At 42.5% G+C, this 17,739-nt stretch overlaps 1 protein-coding gene across 6 annotated transcripts in view; it reads left to right on the forward strand.

Moving 5' to 3' along the window:
- Nucleotides 1–17,739, forward strand: part of LOC137351339 (diacylglycerol O-acyltransferase 1-like) — a 167,626-nt gene that overhangs the window by 101,129 nt on the left and 48,758 nt on the right. For 4 of the 6 annotated variants that reach the window (XM_068015791.1, XM_068015801.1, XM_068015809.1 and 1 more), the window contains exons 3-6: nucleotides 2,634–2,674; nucleotides 6,943–7,028; nucleotides 8,602–8,654; nucleotides 15,489–15,594. In XM_068015791.1, the coding sequence (XP_067871892.1) occupies nucleotides 2,634–2,674; nucleotides 6,943–7,028; nucleotides 8,602–8,654; nucleotides 15,489–15,594 (286 nt within the window). Of the gene's footprint in view, nucleotides 1–420; nucleotides 516–2,633; nucleotides 2,675–6,942; nucleotides 7,029–8,601; nucleotides 8,655–15,488; nucleotides 15,595–17,739 lie in introns of all 6 variants that reach the window. The other 2 variants (XM_068015797.1, XM_068015783.1) reach the window with 1 other exon arrangement.

The following is a 17,739-nucleotide window of genomic DNA, read 5'->3' on the forward strand; positions in this document are numbered from 1 at the left end:
GCTGTTTGTTCTGAACTAGTTTTCACTGTGTACTGTAGAGATCCAACAGCATGGCGAAACATATAAACTTTCAATGCCTGTGTTTGTTGAAGATTTGGCAGACATTTGGGTCAGGATTTATGCATGAGTCAATCCATTTCCCAAAAGGTCTTGGGGTGTTTGAACAGCATTTACTCTTGTGGGCTGTAAGTGCATGCCTTGGGTATCATTCTTTAAAAAAACACTCTAATAATGTGTCATATAATTATTTGATTTTAGACATGTTTAATAAAAGGCTGCAATGAACCTTTGGAAATTTTTAAAGGAGGCTGAGTTTAAAAGCTGAAAATCTACTCTGGTCTCTTACCTTTTCAGTTTTTCTTCTTTTCCACTCCTCTTCCTTCCACCCCCCTCATCTCCCCTCCCTTCCTTCCTGTCCAGTCCAACCCCCAGAATTTTGGGTTGCACAGTGCCTCCCCTCACAATTGATGCCCCTACTGGAAGTTTTCAAGATTATGAAAAGAAAACTGATGCAGGCAAGTTGTTCCCTTTCGTGAAGTTTTCACATACTGGGGGGTGGGTGGGGGGAGAGGTGGGTACAGGTTATATGTCAGGGAATTTACGATAAGGTTGGATGTCAGACAGTTTTTTTACTCAATGACTAAAGGTATGTGCAATATGTTAGAGGAAGGAATTGAAGTAAGTGACATAAATCAAGAGACAATTGGAAGTATATCTGGGGAGAGGTGAAAGGGAAATTGAAGCTTTGCTGAGTGAGGTCATTAGGGCACAGGAGGAGGCCATTCGGCCCATCGAGTCATTCCCATTCCCCACTCTCTTTCCCTCAAGTGCCTATCCAATTTCCTCATGAAATCATCTGTCGTCTCCACTTCCACCACTCGCGTAGGCAGCGCGTTCCAGGTCATTATCACTCGCTGTGTTTAAAAAAAAAAACTTCTTTCTCACATCCCTGTATCTGTTGCCCAAGACCTTAAATCTGTGACCTTTGGTCCTTGTACCATCAGCTAATGGGAACAGCTTTTATTTGTCTACCTTATCTAAACCTGTTGTTATCTTGTACCTTAGTGGGGTTATCTGTGACAAAACGACTGGCCCATTTGGCCAGATGGTACTTTTCTGTTTGTAAGATTTCTTGATCTTGTGGCTAACACCATGGCCGACACTTCACATCTGCCCTTGTTTTTAGATGCATTAAGGCAGCAGGCATTTAAACCTTGCAAGTGAATATGACCAGTCGTGTCTGTAATGGATACCTTCTAAGAGTTTGGTGTTAGCTTACAGCAGTGACCGTCTTGAGTGTTACGTTTATGGCAGTCTACTCACTGTTAACCCTTCCACAAAAGTCTGGCGGAGTGTTAAATATCACTAAGCACATAACAGGACATCAGCTTGCGTGTACAGGCCTAGTGCCATTTTTATGGGGAAGTTGCGTGACATGTCAGTGTCGCAATTGAAAAATGGGATACCTTATTCTAATATATCATACTCCAGCAATGCAGTTGGGGGGCTGATTTAAAATTAATGCTGGCCGATCCAGTTTCCCTGGGCTTGGTAAACCCAACAGCTAAATGGAGAAAGAGCAGCAGGATCAAGGAGGTAAGTACTTTTTAGAGCAATGTGGAACAGGAGTACTCCCCACGGTCCCTCAAGCAAGCCACCTGTTGCAATGATCTGTCACCCTCAACCACGTGATCCTGAGCCTTCTGCCCAGCAACTCCCCCTCCCCTCTAAATCGTTTATTGATTCTTGAGACATGCAAACAAGATACAAATCCATAGTCCATCAGGAAACCGTATCAAAGCTAGTTCATTAGCATTTGTACCTATGGATTTGGGCCCACCCATTTCCCCCATCCCCAACCTCCTCCCCTTTTATATGCAAACTTGCATGAATACACTGTGCATATAAATAAGACAAATAATAAAGCTGCCACCACCCTCCGCCATCATGAGTAACACTCAGTCTTCACAGGCAAGATCCATTTAAAGTCACCAATAGCTTAAACTTGTTTACTATCTTTAATGAAATAAAAACATCCCAAAGTATTTCAGGGGCAGAAGAAAAAATGGAAACTGAGGTAAAATTATCCAGTTAGAATGTGTTAGAAATTATCATTGACTTTCAAAGTGTGGAGTGGGATGGGGTAGTTGGAGAGAGAATCTGATAAAAAAAAATTTCTCAAGATGTTGAGCCTTTCAAGCTTGGGCTGTTCAGTTTCTGTCAATGATAAATAAACAGAATCTTGCACCAGAACTTTACTTGTTCAGCAATTGCAACTAAACCAAAGCAAACTTTTAAAATGCCAGCTCTTGGTTGGTTATTTTTGTTGGGCAAGGGTGTTAAGGGTTGCAGAAACAAAACGGTTGGATGGAGTTAAGATATCGATCAGCGTGATCTAATTGAATGGCAGAACAGACTCGAGGGGCTGATCGGCCCCCTCCTATGTTCCTAGGTGAGAGCTCTTGGGCTTGACTTATGCAGTGATCATTGTAGTCTGGTTTAATTGTGGGAGACGAATTAGATTAGGAACACTGTACAAATTGGTATTTGATCTTGATATTGTTGACGCCATTAATGCACACCAACCATGTTAGCAACAGATATTGTGTAACCAGTTTTTGATTTTCTTTCAGGTCTTGAGCAATGCCCGTCTTTTCCTAGAGAACCTAATTAAGTAAGTATTATTCTGTTTAAAAAAAAAAGTGTCTCCTTTACTCTTGTGGATGAAAGAGGGAGGAAATAAAAGATCTTAAGTATTGCTGAAAACAGAGATGTTGTCAAAGCTTTTCGTCTTGCACTCATCAGGACAATTGCAAGAATAACCAACGTAAGGGAAAACAACAATTTAAACTGCATGAGAAGAGAGTGCTGATTGGTTGGCAAGTGAGCTCTGGTAGAGGTGTTGCCATGGCAAATGCGCCAGTTTATGGTGACTGACAGTTAACTGCCAAGCTTTCTTTAAAAGTTAAACCAGACAGCTTGACTGTGGTCAAGACAGAAAGAATATGTACGCACATTGCGCCTGTTTCAGCTGAACAAAATAAGTGACACCCAATCGCTGGGAATCAGAGTCAAGCTGCTTGGTTTAAATTTTAAACCAAGCTTGGCAATTAACTGTAAGTCACTTTAAACTGGTGCATTCACCATGTTAACACCTCTACCAATCGCAGTTCACTTGCCAACCGATCAGCACTCATGCAGTGTAAGTTGTTGTTTTCCCTTACATTTGTAATTCTTGCGATTGTGCTGATGAGTGCAAGACAAAAAAGTCTCAACAACATGTCTCTATTTTCAGCAATACTCAAGTTCTGTACTACTAAAAGATCTTAATTTGGGTTTCAAGTAAGATTCCAGCTAGTGTTGCCCAATTAATGTGAGATGCATCGTGGAAGTTGTGTAATCACCAGGATGAACCTTAACGGCCCAATTTAAAAGAAGCAGACTTGCATTTATATAACGCCTTTCACAACCACTGGATGTCTCAAAGCACTTTATAGCCAATGAAGTACTTTTTGAAGTGTAGTCACAGTTGTAATGCAGGAAATGTGGCAGCCAGTATGCACAAAGAAAACTCCCACAAACAGCAATGTGATGATCAGCTAATTTCTTTTTGTGATGTTGATTGATGGATAAATATTGACCAGGACACCTGGGATAACACTCCTGCTCTTCAAATAGTGCCATGGGATCTTTTGCACCTACCCAAGCAAGCAGAGTGGGGCCTCAGTTTAACGTCTCATCCGAAAGACAGCATTTCAGACAGTGCAACGCTCCCTCAGTACTGCAGTGGAATGACAGCCTTGATTTTTGTGCTCAAGCCCTGGAGTGGGACTTGAACTCAGAACGTTGTGACTCAGAAGCGAGAGTGTTAACCATTGAGCCACAGCTGACGTGCAAATTATTTCACAACAGGTTAAAAATTTGTAAATAGCCATTTGAAAAGGACAAGCAAAATCTTTTCAGCAATGCCCCTTCCCTCGATAAACTACTGTAGAGAAGAAAGGAGAAATCTAGTATGAAATAGAAGATGGTGGAGACAGATAAAAATACTTGAATCTTAAGCAGTTATTGCAAGTTCACAACCAGTGAAGTACTTTTGAAGTGTAGTTATCAACGTCTGAGCCAGAGCACTTGGAGTCATTTGACATCATTACTTTGCTAATCTGATAATGTTGGTATATAGTTTAGTCTGTGTGCAGTACTTTGCACACAGCGTACTCAAGCTGATAATGTCTATATGTTCATTAATGATTACTCCTTTATCCTTTCTATCCCTTTTCCTCAGCTGCTTGTAAATTGCCCATTTGAATTTGCTTTCTGGGAGATCAGCTGCTGTAAGTCTGTTCCGCCTTTTGGATGAGGCATTAAACCAACGCTATATCTCTCTTTTCCACCCCCCCCCCCCCTGTCCCCACAACCCTTTCAGGTGGATGTAAAAGATCCCGTGGCACTATTTTGAAGGAGACTTGGTGTCCTGGCCAATATTTATCCCTCAACGGACGCTACTAAAATGGTCAGATCTTTTTTCCTGCCAACAGCTAAGTCTCTTCGGACTCGCCACTCTTTAGCCCCGCCTTTATGACTGTCCGCCAGCTCTGGCGATCACTGGCAACTGACTCCCACGACTTGTGGTCAATGTCACAGGACTTCATGTCGCGTTTGCAGACGTCTTTAAAGCGGAGACATGGACGGCCGGTGGATCTGATACCAGTGGCGAGCTCGCTGTACAATGCGTCCTTGGGGATCCTGCCATCTTCCATGTGGCTCACATGGCCAAGCCATCTCAAGCGCCGCTGGTTCAGTAGGGTGTATATGCTGGGGATGTTGACCGCCTCGAGGACTTCTGCGTTGGAGATACAGTCCTGCCACCTAATGCCAAGGATTCTCCGGAGGCAGCGAAGATGGAATGAATTGAGACGTCGCTCTTGGCTGACATACTTTGTCCAGGCCTTGCTGCTGTAGAGCAAGGTACTGAGGACACAGGCTTGATGCACTCGGTCTTTTGTGTTCAGTGTCAATGCGCCATTTTCCCACACACTCTTGGCCAGTCTGGACATAGCAGCGGACGCCTTTCCCATGTGCTTGTTGATTCTGCAATGAGAGACAGGTTATTGGTGATAGTTGAGCCTAGGTAGGTGAACACTTGAACCACTTACCACTTCCAGAGCGTGGTCGCCGATATTGATGGATGGAGCATTTCTGACGTCCTGTCCCATGATCGTTTTTTTGAGGCTGATGGTTAGGCCAAATTCGTTGCAGGCAGCCGCAATCCTGTTGATGAGTCTCTGCAGACACTCTTCTGTGTGGGATCATCAGCAAAGAGGAGTTTCCTGATGAGGACCGTCCGTACTTTGGTCTTCGCTCTTAGATGGGCAAGGTTGAACAACCTGCCCCCAGATCTTGTGTGGAGGAAAATTCCTTCTTCTGAAGACTTGGGGCGGCACAATGGTTAGCAGCACAGCCTCACAGCTCCAGCGACCCGCATTCAGTTCTGGGTACTCTGTGCGGAGTTTGCAAGTTCTCCCTGTGACCGCGTGGGTTTCTGCCGGGTGCTCCGGTTTCTTCCCACAGCCGAAGACTTGCAGGTTGATAGGTAAATTGGCCATGGTAAAATTGCCTCTAGTGTAGGTAGGTGGTAGGAGAATTGAGGGAAGGTGGGGATGTGGTAGGGAATGTGTAATTAATGTAGGATTAGTATAAATGGGTGGTTGATCGCCGGTACAGACTCGGTGGGCTGAAGGGCCTGTTTCAGTCCTGTATCTCTCTAAGACTCTATGACTTGAACGCATGTGAGAGCGGCAGGGAGAAGAAGATCCCAAACAGTATAGGTGCGAGAACACAGCCATGTTTCACGCCATTCAGGATACGAAAGGGGTCTTTTTTATGTAAATTAGAAAGTGGTAGTACTGAAGTGCAGTGTGAATAGTTTGCACATAAACACTTCACTTTAAACACTCCCCTTCACACTTTCCCAGCAACCTGCAATAGAAAAGTGTGTTAGAGGGCTGTCAAAATAGAGATCAGTGCACTAAACACTTGCTTAATATTAGTCAGCGTTGCTTCGGCTTTTCCTATTTACATTGGTGATGCTTGCAGTCAGTTAACTGTGCTTGTAGAGCACTGTGGAAAAACGATGATCCTTGTTGGGAGATGGGGGACAAGATGAGGTTTTATAGATGTAATATATATCAATAAAATTCTCTTTCCCCCTTCATAAAGAAACTTAATTGGAAACATGGCAAGCTGCAAATATTTTATACATTTTAAAATTGTATTGCTGGCAACACCAGTGTTTACTGGCCATTCCTAATGTCCCTGCGAAGGTGATGGTGGGCCATTGTGGTTTTGGTGCAACAGAGAGACTTGCTGGACCAAGAGAAGTAGTTAAGAGTCGACCACATGTTACTGGAGTCACTTATCAGTCAACTGGATAAGAACAGCAGCTTTCCTTCCTGAAGGATATCGGTGGACCAGTTGGGTTTTTACAGCAATCTGTCAGCTTCACGATCACTCTAACTTGTATAGATATATTTTATTTCCGATTTGTTTTCAATTCAGATTCTCAGACTACCATGGGATCTGAACTCAGTTTCTCTGGATTGCTGGTCTAGTAATGTAACCTACACGCTACTGTACCCATGTAATTAAAACAGAGCTATTCAGAAGCTGGTACTTTGTGTAGTGGAATAGGGAATAGTCTGGGTGGGCAAGGAGCCTTCCTGGTAAGAAGTGAGAATATCTTTGATCTTTCTCCCCTGGTTTTATATTTATATTTTGTTTGTTGGGGAAGGAGTTACTGACTGTTCCAGTCTTTAACTCTGAGTTGATGGGGCAGTTACCTGAAAGTTTAATCTTGAAATTGATTTTCTATATTACATTTAAAAAAATCTTTTAACTTTTATCAATTTTTAAAAAAAGGTATTGATCCCTTTTCAATTGCAGGTATGGTATATTAGTGGACCCAATCCAAGTAGTCTCACTGTTCCTGAAGGATCCCTACAGTTGGCCTGCTTTGTGTCTTCTAATTGGTGAGTATCCCTCATTGGGGAACTGTCTTGTTCCTCTAAGCCTTTTCCACTCTCTCGTGGTTTCCAGCACTCCAGTAGTAGCTTAAATTAAAGGCATTTGCCATTGGTTTGCACAGAAGAATGCTGTACTAACAGCTCTTTGCTGGTTTAATTCTCATTACAGCATATCTCAGAGAATTTTAGAAGCAAGCACTCAGTTATCTCAAACTTATTTAAAGTATCCACATGATGTCTTTCCCTGGTTCTTATTCTACAACTGTACTAACCTTGTATGTGACAATGTTCACCCAAATTTCCTTCTTTCTTCAGATCTCCTAACTGTGTACTTGTCCAATTATATTTAATATTCCTCCATGCCTGCAATCCACTAATTTTGAACTGGTTCCTGATATTTTCTGCTAATCTTAATTTGTAACACCTGAAATCCTCTTTTGAATGTTGAAGTTGCAAGTGGTTAGAATCCTGTTACTATATTTGCATTGTGCTTTCCATTCCTATTATATAACAATGTAATCTTCTTATCCTTCCCTCATCCTGAATTAGTGAATTCTTTTTGCTTTGAGGTACCACCTCATGCCTTGCCTTGGGGTCAACAGCTTTTCTGTTGCTGCCGCGATGATCGACAAGTGGCAGATGGAATTTAATACAGACAAGTGTGAGGTGATGCATTTTGGCAGAAAGAATAGGGAGAGGCAATATATACTTAATGGCACAGTTCTAAAGAGTGTACAGGAATAGAGGGACCTGGGAGCGCATGTGCGTAGATCTTTGAAAGTGGCAGGACATATTGAGAGTGGCTAGTAAAGCATATGGGATCTTGGGCTTCATAAATAGAGGCAATGAGTACAAAAGCAGGGAAGTTATGCTGAGCCTTCATAAAGCTCTGGTTAGGCCCCAACTGGAGTATTGTGTCCAGTTCTGGTCACCATGCTTCAGGAAGGATCTGAGGGCCCTTGAGAGAGTGCAGAGGAAATTTACCTGAATGGTTCCAGAAACGGAGGATTTTAGTTACAAGGTTAGGTTGGAAAATCTGGGTTTGTTCTCCTCAGAACAAAGGAGATTGAGTGGAGAATTAATAGAAGTGTACAAGATTGAGAAGCTTAGATAAGTTAGACAAGGAAAAACTGTTCCCATTAACTAATGGTACAAGGACAAGGGGACACGTTTCGCACAAAAGATGTGGGGAATATGAGGAAGCACTTTTTTTAATGCAGCGGGTGGTAATGACCTGGAACTCGCTGCCCACAAGGGTAGTGGAAGCAAAGGCAATCAATGACTTCGAGAAAGTTAGATGGCTACTTAAGAGAAATAGACTTGCAGGGGAATGGGACTGACTGGATAGTTGTGTGGAGAGCTGGCATGGACTTGATGGGCCGAATGGCTGTCTCCTGCGCTGTAAATGACTGACTCTAAGTATTGTCTTTCGTGACTGGAGAGGAAGTGAAACTAAAGGGAATGTCTAGTAGCAAGGGATGGCAATACTGTCAGTGTGTCATTTTACCCACATATCATTAGTCTATATTCTCTCTCCACTTACTGTTTGTGATTTAACACACCTCTTTATATTCCCCAGTCTCGAATGCTTTTGTAATTGTGACGCTGCAGATTGAGAGGAAAATGGCTATGGTGAGTTTGTAGTTTTCTTTTTCCTGAGGGGTGGGGCGTGCCTATGTTTTAATTTTGGTTCATCATTAGTGTCGGTGAGGCTATTGGAGAAGCTGATTGTAGAGCTGGATAAATGGGTTGACTGTTCTTTGGGGAATGTAAACCCCCAGCGTGCGTCACTGCCGTCAGGAGGGCAGGAGCTTCACCTGTGTCAAAGCAAGTCAAACATCTCCAATCAGATAGTAACAAATCTTTCTTTACCCCAGTTTTTCTAAAGCTGTGCAAATACAGTTCCACAGACAATGGGAACACTTCCCCCAAATGGCCTTTTTAAAAATTCTTTCATGCAATGTGGGCGTCACTGACTAGGCCAGCATTTGTTGCCCATCCCCAATTGCCTTTGACCACTGAGTGGCTTGCTAGGCCATTTCAGAGGGTATTTAGGAGTCAACCACATTGCAATGGGTCTGCAGTCACATGTAGACCAGACCAGGTAAGGACAGCAGATTTCCTTCCCTAAAGGTCATGAGTGAACCGGATGGATTTTTATGACGATCCGTGACTGTTTACTGAGACTAGCTTTCCAGATTTTATTAATTGATTGAATTAAATTTAAGTTCCACCCATGTCCGCAGAACATTAGCCCAGGCCTCTGGATTGCTAGTTCAGTGACATTACCACTTTGCCACCATTTCCCCATTGTTCATTATGTGCTTCCTGTGACAATGATTACAGTTTGACTGAGCTTGATCCTGTTCTTGCCCAACAGACACCCACACTTCAAGGCGGGATTGCTAGATAGTAATCAGGAGGAGGAATCCTGTCCGTCCCGTTTCTCTTCCTACAACCAAATCTTCCCCTGCCACCACCACCACTTGTAATATGCTGCTTAGGGCATTCAAGGCTATAGTATGCTGAGTGATTGATACTGGGCAAGTAGCCCAAAGATCATGAGGTCAAATGCCACTGCAGCAATTGATGAAACTAAGTTCAGTAAATCCGGCAATCAGTGAGCTGGAACTAGAAGCAAAGTGACCATGAAAGCTGCTAGTTTCATTAGTCTCCTTTGGGGATGGGAAACTACCGCACCTATTTCTTGGGGCAACTAGGGATGGGCAATAAATATCAGTGTTGCCGATTTCATAAGCAAAATAAAAATAACTAGCTCAGAGCTCAACAGCACTGTCTGGATATTAAACCTGAAACCGATCTGTGGCTCAGCAGAACAGTTCAATCATTTTTATTTTGAGTGCACATTCTGTATGATTACTGTGTTTAATCTGACTCCATGTGTAAATCGAGGTTGATATGACTTGTAAATTGTGCATCCTTTTACCCTGTTATTTAAAGCACTCAGCTTGTCACTGCCATTCATGTTTGAGCACCTGCCTTTTTGGCAGGGTGCGTTTTGCATAGCATTCCTTCTGTGTGCTGCAGGGCATAGCCAGAGAGGTCAACTGAACAAACTGTTGGAAATGCTGTGGAGTTCAGAGCATTACACTTGGGAAATTGATTATCCTGGGATAGCATTGCCACTTTTTGCCAATCCAAAACTGGAATGGGATGTGATCAGGGCTTGAAGTCCGATCATTCGCTGAAAGCCTCTCATTTTAACTTCACAGCACAATAAGTGGCAACGCTGAGAGCTGGACTTGTGATTTAAATCCAGGCAACGTGCTGAAAAACTGGACTGTCCTGTGGTGAATTTGGCAAATAGCAACCCTTCCCACAGGCATCTTTCCTCAGCAAAGAATATACTGTGCCTCGCAGTCCTTAAGTACTCTGTGTCTATATATTCAGTTGATTTTGGCTTCAAATTTGCAAGGTTGGAGTTATTTATTTGTTTTTGTTATTTAGAGATACAGCACTGAAACAGGCCCTTCGGCCCACCGAGTCTGTGCTGACCAACAACCGCCCATTTATACTAACCCTGCAGTAATCCCTTATTCCCTACCACCTACCTGCACTAGGGGCAATTTACCATGGCCAATTTACCTATCAACCTGCAAGTCTTTGGCAGTGGGAGGAAACCGGAGCACCTGGTGAAAACCCACGCAGTAACAGGGAGAACTAGTAAACTCCGCACAGGCAGTACCCAAAATCGAACCCGGGTCCCTGGAGCTGTGAGGCTGTGCCGCCCAAGCCCATGCGGTCACAGGGAGAACTTGCAAACTCCACACAGACAGTACCCAGAATCGAACCCGGGTCCCTGGAGCTGTGAGGCTGCGGTGCTAACCACTGTGCCACCTGCAAAGTTGCAGTGCATTGACATGTATGGAGAGGATATTTTATTATTTTAACCTGACCATACCTAACTAGGAGCCTTTGCTAGTCTGGTGCAGGGAAACCTGGGATAATTTGGTTTCAGTAGGTACCCAACCTTGGACACAAATACAGCTGTGTAAAATTTCCAATTCTTGCACAGATGTGCTTGTTCTTGGGGCTTGTAAACTAGTACGAACTGATCTGCGACTTAACATAAATCCTCTCACTTGGATCCTGCTAATTCATAGAGTTGAGTGTTTCAGTCTTGATTTGAACCCCGGTTCCAGAGTGAAGCGATGGTAATAAAACCCATTATGCCACAGTACTTTTAATGAGTAAATATCCCTCTGTTTTGTTCTAATGCCTTTGAGCTTTGTGCTATGGAACTGCCTGCAGCTTAGAAGGTAGAAGGAGCCTGTGCTCTTCATTCAGATGATACAAGATGCTAAAGGAGCATGGCAACCACATTTTCTGCCTTTTTTTCTCCTTTTCACTTCTTGTGCCAAGTTACCTGCTAATTTATGCACAGCTCCTACTAACAGCAGTGTGATAATGATTAGATAATCTGTTTTAGTGATTTTGGTTGAGGGCTAACTATTGGCCAGGACATGGGGGATGTGTCCCCTGCTTTTCTTCTAATAGTACCACCTGAGGGGGCAGTTAGGACTTCATTTTATCTTCTCATCTGAAAGACAGCACCTTCGATGGTTCAGCACTCCCCAATACTGCACAAGTACTGCATATTCATTATAAACAGTATAGTTTTAGCAATACAAAATAGCGGAATCTATACAATTCAGTAACAGCCCTGGGATGGTGCTTCATTCTCTGGAATGGGGCTCAAGTCCACCATCTTCTGACTCGGGCAAGATTGCCATCACAGAGACGAGGCTGACACCTAATGGACTGTTGATGTATTCTTCACATGGAGCTTCTTCAGAAGAACGTAAGGAGTAGGCAATTCAGCCCCTCGAGCCTGCTCCGCCATTCAACATGATCATGGCTGATCTCATCTCGGCCTCAATTCCACTTTCCTGCCCGTTCTCCATAATCTTTCAACCCATTACTAATTAAAAATCTGTGTCTCCTCAAATTTACTCAATGTTTCGGCATCCACCGCACTCTGGGGTAGTGAATTCCACAGACTCACGAACCTTTGAGCGAAGTAATTTCCCCTCATCTCTGTTTTAAATCTGCTACCCCTTATCCTAAAATTATGACCTCTCGTTCTAGATTTCCCCACCAGAGGAAACATGCTGTCTACGTCCACTTTGTCAATCCCCTTATTCATCTTCTATATCTCAATTAGACAAACCCCTCATCTCTGAAATCAATCTAGTGAACCTCCTCTGAACTGCCTCCAGTGCAACTACATCCCTGAGTACATACATACTTGAGTAAGGGGGCCAAAACTGTACGCAATACTCCAGGTGTGGTCTCAGTAATGCCTTGTACAGTTGCAGCAACACTTCCCTTTTTTTTATACTCTATTCCTTTAGCAATAAATGCCAAAATTCCATTTGCCTGCCTTATTACCTGTTGTACCTGCATCCTAGTTTTCAGCGAATCATGCACAAGGACACCCAGATCCCTCTGCACCGAAGCACTCTGAAGTTTCTCTCCATTTAGATTATTTGCCTTTCTATTCTTCCGACCAAAATGAATAACCTCACACTTATCCACGTTAAACTCCATCTGCCAAATTTTGGCCCATTCTCCTCACCGATCCATATCCAACTGTAAATTTCTTATTTCTTTATTGCAGCTTACTATCCCACCTACTTAAGTGTCATCTGCAAATTTGGCTATAGTACCTTCTATCCCTGCATCCAAGTCATTAATATAGATTGTAAATAGTTGGGGCCCGAGGACCAAACCCTGTGGCACCCCACTAGTTACATCTTGCCAGCCAAAAAAAGACCCATTTATCCCAACTCTCTGTTTTCTGTTGGTTAGCCAATCCTCTATCCAAGCTAATAAATTGCCCCTAACCCTATGTGATCTTATCTTGTGTATTAACCTTTTGTGTGACACCTTATCAAATGCCTTCTGGAAGTCCAGATAAACTACATCTGCAGGATCCCCATTATCCACTTTGCTGGTTACAGCTTCGAAGAACTCTAGCAAATTAGTCAAACATGATTTTACCCTTCATAAAACCATGCTGACTCTGATGGATTGTGTTTTGACTTTGTAAATGTTCTGTTCTTCCTTAATAATGGATTTTGACAATTTCCCAATGACAGATGTTAAATTAACTGGTCTATAGTTTCCTACTTTCTGCCTCCCTCCCTTTTTGAATAAGGGCGTTATATTAGCTTTTTTCCAATCCACTGAAACCTTTCCCGCATCCAGGGAATTTTGGAATATTATAACCAATGGATCCACTATCTCCACTGCCACTTCCTTTAAGACCCTAGGATGTGGGCCGTCAGGCCCTGGGGACTTGTCTGCCTTCAATCCCAATAGTTTACTCAGTACTTTTTCCCTAGTGGTGATTGTTCTAAGTTCTTCCCTTTCTATAACCTCTGCATTTCCTGTTGCTATTGGGATGGTACTAGTGTTCTCCGCCGTGAAAACTGAGGCAAAATACTGATTTAGTGTCTCTGCCATTTCTGTGATCCCCTCTATGAACTCCCCTGTCTTATCCACCAAAGCACCAACATTCACTTTAGCTACTCTCTTCCCTTTTATATACTTATAGAAGCTTTTGCTATCCGTTTTTATATTTTGTGCTAGTTTGCTTTCATAATTTACCTTTGCTCTTTTTATTACTTTTTCAGTAACCCTTTGTTGATCTTTAAAAGTTTCCCAGCCTGCCACTGGCCTTTGCAATATGGTATGTCTTAGCTTTTGTCTTTGTTATTCCTTAACTTCCTTGCTTAGCCGTGGATGTTTTTTCCCCCTCTTAGAATCTTTTTTCCTCTCTGGAATATATTTTAGTTGGGAGGAATTGAATATCTCCTTAAACATCTGCCACTGCTCATCAACTGTCCTACCTTTTAGTCTTCCTGCCCAGTCCACTAGGGCCGAATCTGTCCTCATGCCTATTTATTACCTTTGTTTAACTCCAGAACGCTAGTGTGGGACTCCAATTTCTCACCCTGAAACTGAATTAGAAATTCTAGCATGCTTTGATCACTCTTTCCTAGAGGATCCTTAACTATGAGATCATTAATTAATCCCACCTCATTACACAATACCAAATCTAGAATAGCCTGCTCCCTGGTTGATTCCGCAACATATTGCTCCAAAAAACAATCTCTAATACATTCAGTGAACTTTCCCTTGAGGATACAAAGAACAACATAGAACAGTACAGCACAGGAACAGGCCATTCGGCCCTCCAAGTCTGCGCCGATCTTGATGCCTGCCTAAACTAAAACCTTCTGCACTTCCGGGGACCGTATCTCTCTATTCCCATCCTATTCATGTATTTGTCAAGATGCCTCTTAAACGTCGCTATCGTACCTGCTTCCACCACCTCCCCCGGCAGCAAGTTCCAGGCACTCACCACCCTCTGTGTACAGAACTTGCCTCACACATCCCCTCTAAACTTTACCCCTCTCACCTTAAACCTATGTCCCCTTGTAACTGAGACTTCCACCCTGGGAAAAAGCTTCTGACTATCCACTCTGTCCATGCCTCTCATAACCCTTGCCAGTTTGATTAATCCATTCTATATGCATATTAAAATCACCCATGATTATTGCTGTACTTTTCTTACAAGCCCCCAGTACTTTCTGGTTTATACTGTGCCCCACTGCGGAACTGCTGTTTGGGGACCTATAGATTACTCCCACCAGAGACTTCTTTCCTTTTGCTATTTCTTATTTTTACCCAGATTGATTCTACGTCTTGATCTCCAGTGCCTATTATCATTTCTCTCTACAGCACTCATCTCTTGCATTACTAACGAAGCTACACCACCTCCTTTTCCTTCCTGTCTATCCTTCCGAAATACTGAGTACCCTTGGATATTCAATTCCAAAACCTGGTTTCCCTGCAATCACGTCTCAGTAATTGCCTCTAAATCATACCCATTCGTCTCTATTTGCGCTGTCAACTCATTTATTCCGAATTCTTCGTGCATTCAGATACAAAGCCTTTAAGTTGGTTCTATTATCAAATTTCCCTACTCTTGTACGATTTCTGAGTGCAATATGACGTTCACACATTCTGTCCCTTCCTTTTATTTTCTGGTAACAATCGGTCTCATCACTAACCTGCACTCCTACCTTCTCCTTCAACTTTGACTTCCTAATTTTCCATGCAACTGAACCCTCCCCCCATCTATTTAGTTTAAAGCCCTATCTACAGCCCTAGTTATGCGATTCTCCAGGATTCTGGTCCTAGCATGATTTAGGTGGAGCAAATGTGGCTTTTTCTGTCAAAGCACCTCCTGCTTGAGAATCTGGGATTTGAACCATGGTCTCATAGCAGTCAGTCTATCACTGTAGTTTCTGGGGTACCCACAGACTCATTGAATATATGCAGGAAAGTCTGATTTTTTTAAAGAAGTGATCCCAAACAGTTTTCTGTTTGATATAATCACGTTAAGGAAAGTTTTTGACTTTTTTTCCTTCACAGGGTGTTTTGTCTGAGAGGTTCGGGCTGGTCTTGCACACGGTTAACCAGATCACCATTCTCTCCTTCCCTGCAGCTGTGGTATTAACGGTCAATTCAATAACTCCAGGTGAGTAGAATGGAAGACAGTAGGGAGGTGGGGGAGTAGGCTGGAAAGAGGGTCAACTTTCTTCAACCCCATTTCAGAACCCACCAAATTTGTCTTTAGATTATATGGAGAAGCCCTGTCATTTGCAAAACTAATTGTTCCAAACCAACCAAGGCTTTCAGGGTCATCTGGTGCAGAGTGGAAAAATCCCAGTCTGTAATGAGGTCATTCCAAGGATAGTTAGCTGCTTTTTACAGTAACTGCTCTTAAATTTGTGTTTAACTAATTGAGAGTCTATCCAGATTTAGGACAGAGTTTAATAATTTCGGGCAATTTTTCACAAGGTTCATAAATGATATTTTCTTATCCCTCAAAAAGCTCAATCATTTCTAGAATTTGCATCAATAGTAATCCACTGACATCAGAAAAGGCTTTTTGTCCATCAGAACTGACCCTTTCCTAAAACGCTACCATTTCCCTACATTTTGAACATACTAACTGGCCTTATCAGTGCCACACAAATGTTTCATTTTTTGCGGTATTAGAAGTAGGAGAGTTGTTGTGGCTGTGGGCTGAGATGCGCAGTGGTTAAAATGCAATTTGTAGTGGCATAAAGGATATTTACGGTTTGGAAGCTAGGTAATCTGAGATTGCAGTATGTTTACAAGCAGGGAGTTGACTTGCATAAAATGAGAAATAGGAGCAGGAATAGCCCATGCAGCCCCTAGAGCCTGCTTCGTCATCCAATAAGATTATGGTTGATCTGATCGTGGCCTCAACTCCACTTTCCTGCCTGTTCCCCATAACCCTTGACTTCCCTATAGTTCAACAATCTGTCTATCTCAGCCTTGAATATATTCAATGACTCAGCCTCTGCAAGTCTGTGGGATAGAGAATTACAAAAATTAACAACCTTCTGGGAGAAGAAATTCCTCCTCATCTCTGTCTTAAATGGGTGACCCCTTATCCTGAAACTTAGTTCTCGATTTCCCCCACGAGGGGAAACATCATCTCAACATCTACCCTGTCAAGCCCCCTCAGAATCTTATGTTTCAAAAGATGACCTTGCATTCTTCTAAACTCCAATGTGTATAGGCCCAACCTGCTTGTCCTTTCCTCATAAGACAATCCCTTCATCCCAGGAATAACCTGGTGAACCTTCTCTGAACTGCTTCCAATGCAGTTTGTAAAACACTATTTCCCTTTCATAAAACCACTTGACTACTTGATTGTATTATGATTTTCTAAATATCCTGCTTCTACTTCCTTAATGGATTCCAAAATTTCCCCAGTGACAGATATTGGGCTAACTGGTCTGTAGTTACCTGCTTTCTGTCTCCTCCTTTCTTGAATAGGGATGTAACATTTGTGGTTTTCCAGTCTGTTGGGACCTTTCCAGAATCTGGAGAATTTTGGAAGTTTACAACCAATGCAGCCACTTCTTCAAGACCCTAGGGTGCAGACAATCAGGTCCAGGAGACCTTTAAGCCTTTAGTCCCATTAGTTTGCCTAGTACTTTTTCTCTCGTGATAGTTTTAAGTTCCTCCCTCCCTTTTCCCCTGATTTTCTACTATTGTGATGCTTTTAGTGTTTTCTACCATGGAGACAGATGCAAAATATTTGTTCAAAATCTCTGCCATTTCCTTGCTTCCCATTATTAATTCCCTAGTCTCATCCTCTAACATTTACTTTAGCTACTCTCTTCTTTGTTATATATTTGTAGAAGCTCTTACTGTCTGTTTTTATATTTCTTGATCATTTACTCTCATCTATTTTCTCCCTTTTTTTTTTTTACTCAACCTTTGCTTGTTTCGAAAATGTTCATTGTCTTCTGGCCTATCACTAATCTTTCAATTTGATACCATCCTTAACTTCCTTAGTTAGCCATGGATGGTTCATCCTTCTCATAAAAGTATTTCTTGATTAGTGGAATATATCTTTATGAAATAGCTCCTTAAATGTCTGCCACTGCTTACCCACTGTCTTCCTTTTTAATCTATTTTCCTAGTCCACTTTAGCCAACTCTGTCTTCATACCTTTGTCATTGCCTTTATTTAAGACACTAGTTTTTCAACCAATTTTCTCACCCTCAAACTGATTGTGAAATTCTTCATGTTATGATCACTCTTCCATGGAGGGTCCTTTTACTATGGGATCATTAATCCT

Source organism: Heterodontus francisci, chromosome 2 (genome assembly GCF_036365525.1).
Source record: "Heterodontus francisci isolate sHetFra1 chromosome 2, sHetFra1.hap1, whole genome shotgun sequence".
In the NCBI taxonomy this organism is placed as follows: domain Eukaryota; kingdom Metazoa; phylum Chordata; class Chondrichthyes; order Heterodontiformes; family Heterodontidae; genus Heterodontus; species Heterodontus francisci.